The sequence below is a fragment of the Amaranthus tricolor genome, chromosome 1 (genome assembly GCF_026212465.1).
Source record: "Amaranthus tricolor cultivar Red isolate AtriRed21 chromosome 1, ASM2621246v1, whole genome shotgun sequence".
In the NCBI taxonomy this organism is placed as follows: Eukaryota; Viridiplantae; Streptophyta; class Magnoliopsida; order Caryophyllales; family Amaranthaceae; genus Amaranthus; species Amaranthus tricolor.
The window spans coordinates 15,952,306-15,969,766 of NC_080047.1; the positions used below are offsets into that span (position 1 = coordinate 15,952,306).

Here is a 17,461-nt window from a genome sequence, read left to right on the forward strand (position 1 = left end):
TCTATGCTGTACCAAACGTAGCTCAATATTTAGAATTCAGCCTAAGCAATTACTGGTGCCTAAATTCAGCCCGTTTGCTTGCGCTTATGAAAAATCTAGCTCACGTCTAGATCTAGGCAAACTCGAGCTTCAACCGTCGAAGATTCACAAGGTAAAGAAAGTAAACAGACTATTATTTATTACTCTTCAATCACACTATTAATTGTTTTCATGCACAAACACCCATATTTCGATTCTTGTACCGTAAAAGGTGATGGGATGATTGATCCAATTATCTCACATAGACAAATTAAAGATGGCATACACACCTTATAAGTTATTGGAATCCTTCTTCCCATTGCCATATGATTTTGGGAAGTTATACATCTCCTTGGCTTATGAAAATATGTACACCTCGTGTCTCCCCATTATATTTACAATAAGTCCAGCCTAATTTAACAAAAGAATTTGTTTGAAGGGAAGCATATCAACTATTACAGTCAATTACAGAGTAGAGTAATACACGAAAACTTGCATAAGAAAACCAAATAAACCAAACACAGTGATTCAGCATAATATAGGCCATAGGCCAGTAACGGTAAAGGACATGCAATTTCCCACATAAAAAGTCACAATCAGAGTAGTACAGCCTCTGCTGCGAGCACACTGCCAGCCAATAGGCACTGATGCTTAAATGCAAGCAGCTGAGTTTTCAGTTATCAGTGAATAGGCTGAGGCATACAATTACAAATAGTAGTAGCAATACCAATTACCAAAACTATAAGTTTCCTAATTCCAACCTGAGCGTTCTACTGGAGTCAAGTAACAAGAGAAGATGCAACATTTTATAGAGCTAAGTCTAAATGTGCTGAAAAGGGAAAAACACAGTCCATTACTGCTTACTGCTTATGTACACATACACAGACAATAAATGTTGATTGACTAGTCTTAAGTCCTTTAGACCAAATGCAACATTAATGCAAACACCTCAAATTCCTAACAAGTTTTAATGGCATTACTGCAATCCATACACCAACGACACTTTTTCTTCACTACCTCATATTTCAATTAAATGTCTCATTTTTTCTTCAGGCTTATTCATATCAAATGTCTTTATTTCCTTATTTGGTAACCTTTTTCCCTTGTATCCTCATGAAATTCTGCTATTTATATAATTTTCATTAAATTATCACTTTTTTGCTTACTTTTTCCATTACTCTAGTCTCATAAGGTCCCTCTGCCTCTTTCCTTAAAACAGATGCATTATAATAGGAGAAAGTAGTTACATATTATCAACTTTTTATGACTTCTAATTATGCACAAATAAAAATTTTAAGTGTCAAAATAATGCACAAAATATAGTAACTAACTAAAAGAGAGTAATTAAGACCATCAATTTATGAAGCCTTTTGAAGTGATGTAGAGTCAAACTCATATAAGGGAGTAATTAAGAACAGCATTGTAGGAAACGGGTGTCATTTAGATCCCCCTTCTCACTTTCGAAATCCTAGGTGTACCACTGTTATAAATACATGTACGGAAAATAAACTTCACAAATCCAAGTGCAAAATTTGTCCACATTTATAAGACAATATAAGCTCGTTATTTGAGTAATTGAGTTATCCTCTTATGTCAGCTTGAATAGGTAGCAGATCTCAGGACCCATTTTGGACAACGAAATTTGATACAATTTCACAATTGAATTAGCAAAATGCAAGATATGGCTCGTTAAATATAACAAAAATTCATTTCCTGAATTCTACACATCAAACTGTCCCACTTTCACAAATCAAACACCCTTCACTTCTCTTTACGTTCTTTCTGTAAATAAATAATCGAGGATGTGATAGATTGATGTTTTACCTAAATTGTTCTTCACACAAAAGACCAGTTGACAAATGTGAAGGCAAGACAATGGACTGTAGTCTCATCTGCGGCAAAGACTTTCCAAGCAATTGCTTGATCATATGAAACATGACGGCCCATTGTTGACATGCAAACTCCAGCAGGTAGGCAAGCATAGCCCTGGAAAAAAGTGGGGATTTTCAGATTCCACTCAAATCATAAGATCTACAATGAAAAGATGTATTTTAATTACCTGCTCATTGATCCTTGAGAAGTCGGCATATATTGATTTTCGCCCCGATTCATCAAATATTTTATCTAAGGTCACGTCTTGTAGTGCCACTAATGTTGTTTCCAGCATATCAAGCCCTGCTTGGTTTGCAAAGATGAGAACTGGAGGGTACTGCAAAGTGGCAAACAATGGGCTTAATTCAATGGAAAAATAAGGTCTAATGAGCTTTTGTAGCTACGGTAAGATCAAAAGAAAGCATTGTCCAACGATAATATTGTCACTATACCTTCATCAAGCAGCATACAATAGCATCCTGGTGATGCCAGAGATGTTTCAACACTGTGTCATCAGCAGCCGAAGAAGTCCTAAGCAGCTCTGCTCCCATATGATATCTGCAGAAAATAACCATAAGATGACATCGTTCTTTTTTAAAGATACGGGTATACAAGGAATGTGCTTAACTTACAAATGATGCTGAAAAGACGTACCTATAGCTTTGACAAATCCAATGGGCAAGGGTAAGTGCCTCTGGTGAGCCTGGAGATAATTTTGGGCCCACTGTGGGATTCAATCCTGAAGGAGATATTGCCACGGCAACCCTTTGCACTGACGATATCACACTACGAACATATTGGCGGGCCATTGTTGCGACATTTTCTTGTAGGCTACTATCAAATGGGAACTGGAAGGCAATGGTCAACACAGAACGATTGTTTCCAGAAGATGTTGCATCACCAGCTCCATGGTTAGTTGAGGGGCCCACTTCAAGGCTTGATGTTAGGTCAAGTGTTCGATTTGTTACAGATTCCTATTTGTCATATAGATCAATTGATCAAACTAATGATTTTCATGGCAATACAAGACACATTCCTGGTAGGGGAAAATACATTATCTTGGACACAAATGCTAGCTATCAGAATTCAGAAAATAAAAAAAAAAAAGTAGAAAACTTGGCAAGTTTTCGGAAACCAAATCGAATCTATAATGACCCAGATAAAAATTAAATTGTAGCTCTTTACAACAGGGAGGTATGAAGTATTCTCAGGCAGACAGTTACAATATTACGCCATGCATTAGAAAGGGTAATATATGTTGTCAATAAGTGTAAGCTGTCTAAACTTGGTCTTTGTATAAACAGAATCAAAATACTACAATTTAGCTCATAAAAGGTAATTGATCATATTTTGCTTCATAAAGGAAAGAGAAAGAATTTAGAGTTGATGCTCATTAAAGCAAGAGGAGCAAAGAGAATTTCTTTTCGCATAAACCAAAATTATTGATTGACCTCATTATGAAAATCAGCAAAATGGTAAGAAATTAAAGACAATGTAAACCACAACTAAGAGAAAGTGGAGCACTGGTAATTTGTAAGACAGGTAAGACATACCAGTTTTGAATCCAAGGGAATAATACGGAACCCAGAAGGCAGCAAGGGACCATCATCAGGAAACATCTCATCAATGGGTGCAAAAACAAGTTCAGAGCAGGCTCCTACTGCGTTCTCATCTATCCCACTGCATATCTGTTAACCAAATTAAACAATTAGTTCAAGATCAGACACTAGGTTGAAGTAACAAAATGCCAAAACCAGGTAATTAGCAGACTATCAAGGTAATTTAGGGTACAGACACAGAGTAGACTAACAATACATCAAGCTAACAATTATAAGAATGTATGCAAATTTTTTATTCACTGCCACTTCAACATGAATTTTTTTTGCCATTGAAGCATATTCAAGTACAACAATTAAAAGGGAATTCATGAATTGTCAGGATATCACAGGAGTTTGTTCAAGAATGAAATCCGAGAAATGAAAGAGATAAAACAGCTTATGTCAAATTGAACTCTATAGCAAGCAGTCAAGTCGTAAAAGAGATAGCCCCATGAAGAGAGAAAAGGTAGATATGAGAAAATTTTCAAAACATTGAACCTGTCAAAGGTTCCAATTACCTCCATTAGGCGCGATCCCTTCAACTTTTACCTCCACTTCTTAAAGCACTAATTCTTTAAAGACATGAAAGTATTATAGCCTAAACAAACAACTCAAATTTCCCTTCGATAACTCGTAAAATAATAACAGATAAATTAAGATCTTCATTGTTAGCAACAATAGGATAACTCTATGGCGTGTACAAAAGAATATAGTGACTGAAGAAATTCAGGGATTCTTGCAAGGAAATAATGAGACAAAAGTTGAGATGTAGGAACAACAAAAATTAAAGCAAACAAATTAAAAATAATAATCAGGTAGAATCACAATTAGGAAAGCTCTATGAAGTATTGAAAGCCTTCTATGATCTGAAAGATACCTGTAGCAGATGGATGTCTCTAGATATATAAGCATCTTCAGGAGTAAGAGAATGGCCTTCCAAACGAATTACCTCCAGCATCTAGCATCCACATATACATCAGATAGAAGACTAAATGAATGTAATCAAGGATAAGGGACAAAGAATAATCAAATAATGACACGCGAATAGTTGCAGTGCTCTAAAAACACATAAATTTTCATCACTCCCAAGTGAAACATGTCAAATAGGATATTTTCAGCTCTAACAAAAAACATAATGAACTGACAGATAACTTCAACTACCAATAAGGAGAATCAAATTTAGGAAACTCCAAATTCTGCACTCGTTGACAATCAATAAATCGTAAGACATATCTCTTACAGAATCCCCAGGATTTGTCCACGATAATTAAGGCAGCATGCTAAGAATTGTAAGCCAAAATTTTAAAAGAAATAGAAGGCCATAAAAATGGATTTTAATGAGCATAAATACACTTTGTCCTTCTAAACCGCACGACAGGGGACTGAAGCATACCTCTTCGTTCTCAATTGTGTGACCAAGGGGCATGATAATTTGACTTCCAGTAAACCTTGTGGCTCTCATTCCTGGAAATGCATAAAAGTTTGCCTTCAATGCCGCAGCAGCATAGGCATCAACACTAAAATCAGCCCACTCTGAACGATGCTCTCTCAAGAATTTAACCAGAACTGCAGGAGGTACATTCTGCAGAGATTGTTCATAATGTGAAAAATAATTGGCTTCCAACCAGTAGTTATCGGACAAAATTTTGAATAGACGTGAAAATACAGATACAACTACACTACATATGTAGAGGGTGTGTTTTCACCTAAAATTTAAGTTATTGGAGCTTATATGAACTTATTAGAACGCTTGAACTTAATGGAACTTCTCACACTTCGTTTTCCTGAAACTCAATTTTCTAATAGAGAAAAGAATATTATATCAACAATGTTTTCATGGCCTACAAAGAATCTTACTACACCAAAACAAGTTTCAAACCTCATATTTACATGGCTTCCCTCTCTCCCACTCCAATTTTCTTTGTTGTCTACAGGCCTGATTTGTTTACCTTATTTTTGCCACATTGAACTGAACTGAACCTAATGGCGCTAAACTGAAAGGAACTTACTAGCATGTACAAGTGCTCAACTAATGCGACTCACATTAGAGTGATTAGACTCTTGAAAGACTTACCTGCAGTAGCATAGATGCTTTTGCACACAGAACACCACCAATCATAGGTAGTGAAGTGGCAGCACTTAAAGTGGCCATAAAAGTCTTTGCTGTATTACAGGCAATTATGACATCTTCAGCACCATCACAATTCAGTAATGTCCAACCATCATCAGTGAATCCATTAATAGCATCATTGAAACCTCTGGGTGAACAAAAACAAAAGATCAGTAAAGGCGAGAAATTCATGACGTATAACAGAAGCAGCAAAAGCACACAAAGGTGTACATCACTATCAGATGTGCCCTTGATGGTACCATGTTATATACATACAGAAGTATCCACAAAATGCAACGTGTTAGATGATTAGAATCACAAGTGTACCTGCTCAATCTCTGACTAAAAGTACGTAAAACAGCTGGTTGCCTACCCAAGCCATATACCACCTCCCCACTTGTCTCTTGTGCAATTTGTCGTATGTAGCGTAAAGCCTTCACCAAGATAATAAATTTAGGTTAAATTCAGTCACAGGAGGATGATCTAAATACTTCTCATTTAGTCTCTTTTTACAGCAATGTTTTATTTGGCAAAGATTTAATTTTGGAAATGACCACCATAGATGCCACAAACAAGGCACTAGTTTCTTTGATCAAAGTCCAGGAACAAATGATCACTTTTATCATAGGGAAATTTCCATTATTACTCTCTAGAGTCGAACAATACCAATAAGCGAAATCCACTCGAGTCATAAACAGCAAGAATAGTAAAACACCACTAGAAAAAAAATGGAATGAGATGCAAAAACACTTACAGCTATGGTCATTTTCTGGGCCACAACTTTTGATGATTGGTATAATGGCCGCAGCACCTCTGGAACACTCCATGCCTACAAGATTTATACAGGTAAGCTTTCTCGTAGCAGCAGGTATCAATTGGAGCCCTGAATGGCACACAACTAACCTCAAGGTTAAGGTGGTCTACTATATGGATAATGGAACCTCCGCCTTCACATGGTCTAATGAGATAGCCACTTGGAAGCATATCAGCTCTTATAAACTGAGGAGAAGAAGTGTTTGGTCCAGAACCGGATAGAGATCTCTCACAAACCTTAATGCATCCAAATGAAAACATCATCAACTAGGATCTTGTTCATTTAGAGCAATACACTACAAAAACTTCATTCAGAAATGCATACTTATCAATTCAGCCAATAAAAAAAATGGGCCAGAGGTAGGATATTGTCACTAGCAAACATAATGTTGAATAGTGTAGGGTATCAATCTCTTGGTGTACACATACTACATCCAGAATCAGTAATCACATGTACTATCTAGGATGTTCATAACAGTAACTACAAAAAAATAGATGGGTAACACCATGTTACATCTTAATATAGAGTTGTGCAATGTGCAAACTCTTTCTACAAAGAGGGAGTATGAACCAAAAAGAGTAAAAAGGTCCATGCCTAAGAACGTACATACCACGATACTGCCATTTTCTAAAGTTGTGGTATATCGTAAAGTCCAAAAATCCCGTGCAGGAGCCAATGTAGTTGGAGCGTATATCTGAGAGGAACCAACTTTCAGTAATTGGCGAGAAAAATACTAACTAAATACAAGCAGCATACAGCAAAAAAGACAGATTCGTGGTCAATTGATCATACTTGTGTATATATAAGTTCAATTGTTCCTCCATTTCCAGCAGGAAACATAGTGAATACTTCAAGGCTCCGGCAGTCACGGAACCAAGATGGACGATCTTTAAGGATCTCTGCAATCTAGGAGATATATATATACACTGTTATACTTGCTGAAATTAAGTAAGACCAATAATCTATCAAATGCGTATCTCAGTTACATTACCTTTGTAGGTTCTAAACTAACAAGACCACAGGCTCGGGCTGCCACTCCGTTGCAACGATGTGAAATGGCAAAGATCCCAACCGAATCCGGACCAGGCTGCATCGGGTAGCAATTAAACAATTAAGACAGGTATCTTAAAGAAAAAGATCAGGAGCTTGATCATCAATATTGGTAACTTGAAAGAACACCTTCATCCCAGGCATCTGGACCCAATCAACAGCAGTCCCTGTCGCCTTCGAGAGGAACTCTGCCAATGTCTCCTCCGCAACAGACAGGAGTCTGTCAACAAACAAAAAAACAAAGGCATATGCATCATAAAAACTAACCATCACAACTAAGTCAAAGAAAAGGACGAAAAAGGTCAACAGAACTTAAATTTTTACCCAGCAGGGTTATTTGTGTCTCTATTTGAATGCTGAGGAGTGGTGACCACAGACTCACAGCTTCCATCAGTGGTCACAACCGGTGCCTGTTATAAAGCATCATTACATATCATTAAAATCACATATAAAATCAAGAAGCATTGATAAAAAAACAAATTAAAACTGAATTATTCTTGCATCAATACAACCTGCAGAGTTGATCTTATTCTACCCAATTGATATTCTATCCTGGCAGAGTGATACAACTGAGCTATAATTAAGGTATTATACGACCCAAGATAAGTCTAACCCCACAAACCAAACATTGGATACTTAAATAAACAGAACATGTCCACAGTACATACATTGAAGGCAAGCAGCCAAATCTAAACAAAGGGATATTACCAATTTTGGATCTTTTTGTTCTTTATACAACATTTGTAGCAGGGCCGGTCTAAGCAAGGGCAAGAAGGGCTTGCGCCCAGGGCCCACGAAAAAAGTAGATAAATACTACCTTCATATGCATCGAACTTGAAACCTTATATGATTAAATTATGCATTTAACCCCCAAGCCAAAGTGTCATTAATAAGAATTGTTAGCTTAATTACTAATTATTGAATTATAAATGGATGATTATCAAACAAAAAGCAGATAATATCGAGCTCTATTATTGGCGTGTAATATTTTCTTATTTTATAATTATAAATATATATTTCATAATTAGGGCCCATAATTTATTTTTCGCCCCGGGCCCCTAAAATCTCAGGGCCGGCCCTGATTTGTAGGAGCAAGGCAGTAAGAACTAAGAACACCTTCTAGCAAAAAATTTACGACATTGGAATAACAAGTAGGTATTCTAAGCTAGCTAGCAAGTGCATAAAAGATTTTTTTTTCCCAAAATCTTAAATAATTTTTACAAAATTCCAAGATTGAAACTACATTACTGCCAAAAGTAGCAGCAACAGAAAACCTGATCTATAAAATTATTGTAAAAAACAGCATTTATGGAATTTTATTGAAAGTAAAAACCTACAGTATGGAGTTGTTGGCGCATAAACCCATTTTCACAAACTAATTGAGAAACTTGTTTCTGCAACCGATCATTCTCTTCCATCAACAATTTGTTCATTGCAGTTAACTTCCTATTCACAGTCTGTAACCTTGACGATTCTTTCCTCTGTTTTTCTCTACACCTACAAAAACCACCCCAAGGAACCAAAATCAACACTCTAAACCGAAAACAAAATTAGCAAGAAAATCAAACAAAAATCAAATTCACCTTCTATTTTGGAACCAAACTTTGATCTGTTTAGGCTCAATGTTGGAGAGAATGGGGCATTCCCGAATTAACTGTTGACGTCGTAAAGAGCTAGGCTTAGGGCATTCAGCATAAACCCTCTCCAAAGCTTCAACTTGTTCTGCTGTATATCTCACATACTTCCCTGCATCAGCAGATGAAGCAGCTACTGCAGCTGCCATATGTTTACTCATTCCACTACTTCCGCTTCCGCTGCTAGTCTCTCTGTGCACTACCATCGCCATTGTTGAGTTAGAGAAGAAAACCCAGAAACGAAAGCTGGATTTTTTTCTCTTCAGAGAAAAAGGTTGAAAAACTTGAAATAAACTATGTATAACCTAAAATTAGTACTTATTTGGGTTAAAATCTTAGTAAGTACAAAAACAGAACCTCAGCAAAGATCACACTAAAAGAGTTGATGAATCTTTTTCCCTGCTTCTGTAATGGAAGGGGGGGAAAAGAAGAGGCAATAAGAGAGAAGAAATGAAAAGCTTAAAGAAGGAAATCCATGGAAGATTTCTGAATATGTAAATGTTGGGAGTTAGGGGTAAGTCATGGTGGAAAAAGGGAAATAGAAGATAGCGAAAGAGAGAGGTTAGAGTGAGAAAGTGAGTGGGTAGTGAACTACTGGGTCTGGGTAGTGGGTAGGGGTCAATACTCCTATGACTGTCTGGTTAGAGAGAGAAACTAAAAAGGAAGAGAGAGAAGCTGCTGTTTTTGTTTCTTTAGTTTTTCTTTTTTTATTTTTCTTTTTAGGAGTAGTTGATTAATTAGTAGTCCTAGTCCTATTTCTGCTGCTCACATTTCATTTCATTAGGCTCGTATCTCGATGATCCTGGTCCCTCACCTTTCCGTTTCATTTCTTTTGTTTTTTTTTTTTTTTGACTAGTTTGTTTTTTCAACAGTTGGTATGTATTAATGACATATTTTTGTCTAAAATTTGTAATATAAATAAAAAAAAAACATTTAAAATGATGAAGGTAATAAATAAAGATGAGAAATTAAAGTTTAATTTGTCATTGTTAAAGTTGAAGATTAAAGAAAAATAAATGTGAAAAGATGATAAAAAGATGATTTAGAAGTAGAGTAGTTAGTCAAAAGTAATTTTAAACTTGGTAAATTGTTAAAATGCTTATATCTTTTGATTTATAATGGTTTATAACTCATAATTATTTAGCTTTGCAATTGTAATTTATAAATGTCTTAAACTTCACGAAGTATATTTTACAAATGATTCTTGTTTTTATAGTGGTAGGTAGGTATTAATAAATTGGATATCGTTTCCCATTAATTCATACGAAACCAATTTAAAGAGATACTCTCTCCTATTCATCTTAAGTGTCCCATTTACTTTATACACTCTATCCTATGCACTTATTCAATCCTTAATATATCGAGTTATGTATAATTAAAAATTATAAAAAGTTGATATTAATAATCTTTACATCAAAACGAATCAAATAAGATCCCACATGACTATGTTTTAACTTATAGATTAATAATAAAATGCAATTTAAGAGTGATAAATGAATAGTGTCTCAAAAGTAAATGGGACACCTAAGGTGAATAAAAGGGAGTATAATTTAACATTAACTCAAGTTCATAAGCTTGGAAAATAGTAAACGGAAAGAATAAAAAAGAATAAAGGGAGTACAATTTATGCAATGATCAACTTCATAAATTTGAAAAATAGTAGCAATTTTCTAGAAAATTCCATTGGCAATAAACTGAAAACAAAGATTGGATCATTAAAAAATATTTAAAGTTGATCATTGAAAGGTAATGGGAAATAGATTGGATTAGTATAAAAAAGGAAGAAGATGAGAGGTAACCTGATATACCAGGTCATTTTTGAAGGGTCCATTGACAACAAATTGAAAGCAAAGGTTGGATTATTAAAAAAATTTCAAAATATGAGATTATTAGCAGGTAATGAAAAATAAATTAGATTATTCACAATAATTTTTCCTTTTTAATTTGTGTTAAAATTTAATTTATTTAAAAAATTCAATTGTAATTTTAAATATTTTATTTATAATGTAATTATTTTTTTTATAGCTCAAATTTCATAAAAGTACTAAAATAATTAATAATTAAGATTAGATGATTGATTTGTGGTGGTTTGTTTTTAAAGTCAACCATCATAGTCATCATATTACCCCAAAAGGGTCCATGACTACAAGAGAAATTCTCCTCCAAATTCATTTTCTTTGCCAATCTCTGTCACTATGAATTCGTGTCTATGAGTATGCTTCACCAAACCTTCACTAAAAAAAAATTTAATTTGGAGACAAAACTAAATTCTCAGTAAATATGGTTATTAGCTATAAAATTAGCTACAAAAAATTGATTAACCCTTAAAGAATTGATATTTCCTGCAATAAATCTCAAATTAGTGATTTTATTAGATTATTTTTGCATTTTGAGATGGTGATGTCAGTTGTTTCACCATAAAGAACATCTAAATATAAGCTCAATTTTTTCAAGAGTTAAAGGTTAATATTATGGAAATAACAGCAAGATAAGATCATATTCCTGTTCTTCATTGTATTTTAGTTCTACAATGGTGTATGAAGTAATGGAAGACGAAGATGAAACAATGGAGATGGTTCAACTTGGAGCTGATCTAACCGAAAATGTATTAGTCTTGATAAGGGATACTAGTGGTGGCCTACAGCTTCTGCTCAAGCTATTAGAGATCTTTTCAAATTGCAATTTATATTTAGTATGTATAATATTATTCAAATTGTTAATTTTATTTACATTTATATTTTTTTATGTCTTTTATTTCAAATAATTAATTTTATATCTTTTTCCCATACTATACTTTTGTATACGATCAACTTAAATATTTTATAATATATGTTATATTATTAATAATTAATTTTATTTTTTAATCGTTAATTTTAATATATTATTATTTTATGTATACATTTAGTATGTTATTTATAAAAATTAATTGAATATTTGTTATTATCATTAAATAATAATAACAAAAATTCAATTTTTTTTATGATACAAAATTTTTTTTCGTGATAAAGTAGATGTTTTTGTCGCCAACTTAGTAACAAAAAAGGCGACAAGAATACATTTTGATGACAAAAAATTGTGGCGACAAAGTATTTTATCGTCAATTTTGTCGCTATACATTTTTAGAAGATAAGAATTACGACACAAACCTCTTATCGCCAAATCCGTTTTATATTTTGTAGTGCATTGTGCATTGCACACATATAAGAAAATCTTAGGACATAAATGTTAGAAAATACGAGAAACTATTTGCTTAAAAATTAAAGAAAGTAAAGTGGAATAAGTCTATCAGAATCGTGATTCCAATTTTGATCGATAAGGTCACCTAGGATTAATTAGTTGTATCAGATCGTATATCCTATACATTAACTAATAATAATAATAAAAAAAATAAAAGTTAATATGTGTCAAATTATTCGTATTGTATGATTAAGAATTGTAGAAGTGAAAATTAAATTGATAGTCTTATAGAAATGTTGAATTATAAGATGAAGTATAATTAAGTTATTTAATTCTTCTAAATTACAAAAGGATTATAAAAAGGAAAAATTATTGTGAATAATTCAATTTTTTTTAATTTTCCTATAATAATACCAATTTTTTATTAACCATGATTAACACCAACTTAAGGGGTTTTTTCTTATAATAATACCAACTCTATTTTATTAACTAATTTACCAAATTTTTTGTCATATAATCTCCTATAATTTAATTTTTAACATGTTAGGGATAATCTAAGGAAACACCTCCCTAAGTTGGTATAATTAATGGTTAATTAAAAGTGGATATTATTATAGGAAACAAGCAAAAGATTGAATTATTCTTGGTAATTTTTCCAAATAACTAATGTAATGTATAACATATGATAAGAATAAACATTTTTTACTTCTCTATTTTTTTATATTGTTATTTTATTTTGCATACATAATATAAGTGTAAGTGAAAAAAAGAAATAAAAAACAAGACGTAAGTTGTTTTCAGAATCAGTCGATTCAAACCGATCCTAAGCGATCCAACACTGATTATAGTCAAACTTGGGTGACCCCTACACCAATCTTGAACGATCTTCACCGACTTTGAGCAATTCTAAGCTTGCTCCGATTCTATGACCAACTTGAATCTTTTGGGCACCTAGGATTTGTAGGATGATTTGAATCACAATCCAAACAAATATAGTGGAAAAATTACCCAAAATGAAAATATTGCAATGTAAAAAGGACACATCAAAATATAAATTGTGACATTTTCATTGGACGGATGTAAGCATTAATGACTAAAACAAGCTAGCTTGTTAAAAAAGAGAGAAAAAACTATTTCAGCTATTACAATTTAGCAACATGAGAAATAAAATACCAAAAAAATTAATTGGAGAAAAATTAGGTGAATTGGTGAAATAACTTGTTTGGGTAAAACAAACAAAAGTAGTTTTTGGTTAAAGAATTTGTTCAAATAGCTTATTGACATCATAAAGTCATTTTATTCAATTTAGCATATTCAAAAATCTAGCATATTCAAAGGGCTGATTTCAAACAATAATTTTATTGACAACATTACCCTCATATTTATCTCTAATCCCAAGACTTAATAATAAAATATCATATCCTTGTACGTCATTTAACACTAATTAGCTTTTGCTCGTTAGCTAAATTTTACCAAACACTCATAAATAACTAGCTGTAAACTCAATTAATCAATTCAATTGATATAATTAGCCAGTCAAATTAGTTGCTACAGTTAATTACCAACTATCAACTATGAGTATGAGCCACAAACTTCCTGAAAATCAAGTAAAAAGAGTCAGACTAATGGGAAGATACAGTGTGAGTGACAGTAGAGGTGTTCATGGACGGGTTTGGGTGGATAGCAGATCGGGCTTGCCCCTAAAAACCTACCAACTGGCCTAAAATTTCAAAAGCCTGTCCGCTTTAGCGGGCTTACTATATTTGCCGCTTTCCGCTCTCTTTTTTAGCAGGGGTCCCCTTGGCAAACGGGATTTTGATTTTATGATTATAAATAAGTATATTTTTATGTTCTTATTGTTGGTTCATAACTTAAGATGAAAAAATGGCTTAGTCAGTTAGAAACAAGATAAAATTATCTCTGCTGACTTAGCGATATTTCATGAAAACATCTTTTATTAGGATTTTTTAGAGCAGAACTTATGTTACATTAGAATCTTTAGTCATCTATAGATAATTCATAAGAAAATATAAACTGGTCAGAATTGTACTGAATTAAAAGAAATATACACAAATTTATAGTAATCTTAAGCAAATTAAAATTAAATTCTATGAAAACTAATAGAATAGAATATTGTGCATATCTTGTAAATCTTTATATTTTGGTAATTATTTTGTAATTAGCTAGTTTTCTTACTCTTCAAGATTACTCTTGTAGCTAGTTTTCTTGCTCTCCAAGATTACTCTTGTATTTATGCTCTCATTTTAAAATGAAATGGCAACCAATCGTTCTACCAATTCTATCATGGTATCAAAAGCTTAGGTTCTTTTTCATCTCCTCAACCCTTTTTACTTTCTTCCTTGCTCCCCAAGACAACCGTTCCCCACCCTTACCGTTCCCCACCAACTCTTCTCCGGGTATCCTTGGGCCTTGTCTAGCCCATAATTTCTTTACCGGGTCATCTTCCTCGCGGACTACTTTCCGAAGAATATCAATCAAGCTATGCATACTCTCTCTTTGTCCTCTCCAGATTAACATTTCTACATGGATATCGGTGCTACTTCCCACATGACTCACTCTCAAGGTAATTTTCTTAAGTATTTTCCATTGAAGCATCATCATAATAATCACATAATTGTTGGTAATGGTAATATGATTCCGGTTCAAGGTCACGGTGATTTTTCCATTTCTACCTCTAATCCTTCCCTTACTCTCAAAAATGTCTTACATGCCCCTAAACTTATTAAAAATCTTATCTCTATTCGTAAGTTTACTCATGATAATAAAGTTTCTGTTAAATTTGATCCTTTTGGTTTTTCTGTGAAAGAATTTGGCACGAGGAATATCCTCTTACGGTCTAATAGCACTGGTGATTTTTATCCTTTCCATTCGACACATGGAGCTACCATCTTGTCCTCTCCACATCGGCTTTTTTATCTTCTAGTATTTGGCATTCTCGTTTAGGTCACCCGGAAAATGACATTTTGCATTCCTTATATTCTTCTAATTCTATTCAATGTAAAACTCCATCTTTTGTGTGTCATTCTTGTCCTTTTGGGTAAACATATTAGATTACCTTTTGTTAATTCTCAATTTGTGAGTACTATATCTTTTGATATTATTCATAGTGATGTACGGTCTTCTCCTGTTTCTGCAGATACTATGTCCTCTTTCTTGATCATTATACAAATTTTTTATGGACTTTTCCGTTATTTCGCAAGTCTCAAGTGTATGATATTTTGTGCAATTTCACCATTTTTGTGCTACTCGGGGTATCTCTCTTTGTTTCGCTTTCCCCCAAACTTCATCCCAAAATGGAAAATCCAAAAGAAAAATTCGCACAATAAATAATATCATTCGTATATCATTCGTATCATGCATTCCTTACCTCTTATTTTTGGCCTCACGCCTTGAATACCGTTACTTATCTCCTAAACATTCTCCCCTCTAAGTTACTTGGTCATTTAACTCTTACTCACTTGCTTTACCATAAATCTCCCACCTATACACATCTTTATGTTTGTGGGTGTTTATGTTTTCCTCTCATCTCTTCCACTAAAATTCATAAATTACAACCTCGCTCATCTCCATGTGTCTTTTTCGGATATCCATCTTCGCATCGTGGTTACAAGTGCTATGATCTCTCCTCTCATAAGATTATTCTCTCCCGCCATGACCTTTTTGACGAAGCCTCCTTTCCTTTTTCTCGGTTCTTACAATCCTCTCCTAGAGAATATGATTTTTTAGATGATTCTGATCCTTATTTTTTCCTCCATCAATTTCAGCCCAACAGCAACAACCATCTCCTAACCCCTTCCCCTCATCTACTGCACCTCGTCTCCCTAGTGGCCCAACAACAACTTTCCAGAATACAAATCCTCCCCCACCAACTCAGAACATTGGGCCCAGTCCAGTTAGCCACCCTCCAGCTCCTATTTCTCTTTCTCATGGGTCTGCCTCACGCAACCCATCACAGACCCCATCCTCTAGCCCACTTTTTACCTTAAATCGCCCCTCATCAACAAATCCCCCTTCTCTGCCTGGCATGACTACGCGTAGTAAGTATGGCATTTTCAAACCCAATCCCAAATACACTTCTCACGCCCTTTCCGTCTCCTTCTCTCTTATTCCCAAAAATCCTAATCCATACCCTCCGTGACCCTAACTGAAGACAAGCAATGTAGGATGAATTCGATGCTTTAATTGATAATAATACTTGGGATCTTGTGCCGCGGCCTCCAAACGCTAATGTTATTCGTTCCTTGTGGATTTTCCGAGTGAAAACTTAGTCTGATGGTTCTTTTGAGCACAGGCGTGTCTTATTGGTGATGACAAGTCTCAAAGTGAGGGTATTGACTGTGATGAGACTTTTAGCCCTGTGGTCAAACCTGCTTTTATTCGCATTGTTTTGAGTATTGCTCTGTCTAAATCTTGGTCTATTCATTAGTTGGATGTTAAAAATGCTTTTCTCCATGGTCACTTGAATGAAACTGTGTACATGCATTAACCTTTGGGTTTTCATTTCCGGTTACTGTGTTTTTCTCGATGACAATTTGATCTCTTGGTCTGCTAAGCGCCAACCTACGATCTCTAAATGTAGTGCCGAAGCTGAGTATCATGGTATTGCTAATGTTGTTTCTAAAACTTGTTAGATTCGTAACTTGCTTCTTGAGCTTTATTGTCCTATTCCCACGACCACCCTTATTTATTGTGACAATGTTAGTACTGTTTATTTGGCGGGAAATCCTGTTCGTCATCAACGCACTAAGCATATTGAAATGGAGATTCATTTTGTTTGTGAAAAGGTTCAGCGTGGTGATGTTCAGGTTCTTCATGTTCCATCTCGATATCAAATTGCCGATATCTTTACTAAGGGTCTGCCTCAAGTTCTTTTTGATGATTTTTGATCCAGTCTCAGCGTTCGCAAACCTCCCGATTCGACTGTGGCGATGTAATAGAATAGAATATTGTGCATATCTAGTAAATCTTTATATTTTGGTAACTATTTTGTAATTAGCTAGTTTCCTTACTATCCAAGATTACTCTTGTATTTATTCTCTCATTTTGAAATGAAATGACAACCAATCATTCTACCAATTCTATCAAAAATATCTTTTATTAGGATTTTTCTGATCAGAATTTCAATTACATATTATTAACTACTAGCCATCTATAATCATTTTACGAA

The 17,461-nt window shown here is 34.1% G+C and overlaps 1 protein-coding gene across 1 annotated transcript in view; it reads right to left on the reverse strand.

Annotated features, from left to right (window-relative positions):
- The window catches only part of LOC130805875 (homeobox-leucine zipper protein REVOLUTA-like), a 10,584-nt gene extending 785 nt beyond the window's left edge, over positions 1 to 9,799 (reverse strand). The window contains exons 1-18 of the mRNA XM_057670698.1: positions 9,046 to 9,799; positions 8,800 to 8,959; positions 7,787 to 7,872; positions 7,592 to 7,682; positions 7,404 to 7,499; positions 7,205 to 7,318; positions 7,023 to 7,106; positions 6,502 to 6,648; positions 6,353 to 6,427; positions 5,926 to 6,032; positions 5,563 to 5,746; positions 4,882 to 5,070; positions 4,366 to 4,446; positions 3,444 to 3,578; positions 2,545 to 2,864; positions 2,343 to 2,448; positions 2,078 to 2,227; positions 1 to 2,004 (exon numbers count right to left, since the gene is read on the reverse strand). The exon at positions 1 to 2,004 is cut by the window's left edge and continues 785 nt beyond it. Of these exons, the coding sequence (XP_057526681.1) occupies positions 1,855 to 2,004; positions 2,078 to 2,227; positions 2,343 to 2,448; positions 2,545 to 2,864; positions 3,444 to 3,578; positions 4,366 to 4,446; positions 4,882 to 5,070; positions 5,563 to 5,746; positions 5,926 to 6,032; positions 6,353 to 6,427; positions 6,502 to 6,648; positions 7,023 to 7,106; positions 7,205 to 7,318; positions 7,404 to 7,499; positions 7,592 to 7,682; positions 7,787 to 7,872; positions 8,800 to 8,959; positions 9,046 to 9,308 (2,538 nt within the window). The 5' untranslated portion in view covers positions 9,309 to 9,799 and the 3' untranslated portion in view covers positions 1 to 1,854. The remainder of the gene's footprint in view (positions 2,005 to 2,077; positions 2,228 to 2,342; positions 2,449 to 2,544; positions 2,865 to 3,443; positions 3,579 to 4,365; positions 4,447 to 4,881; positions 5,071 to 5,562; positions 5,747 to 5,925; positions 6,033 to 6,352; positions 6,428 to 6,501; positions 6,649 to 7,022; positions 7,107 to 7,204; positions 7,319 to 7,403; positions 7,500 to 7,591; positions 7,683 to 7,786; positions 7,873 to 8,799; positions 8,960 to 9,045) is intronic.
- Between the last annotated feature and the right edge of the window lie 7,662 nt (positions 9,800 to 17,461).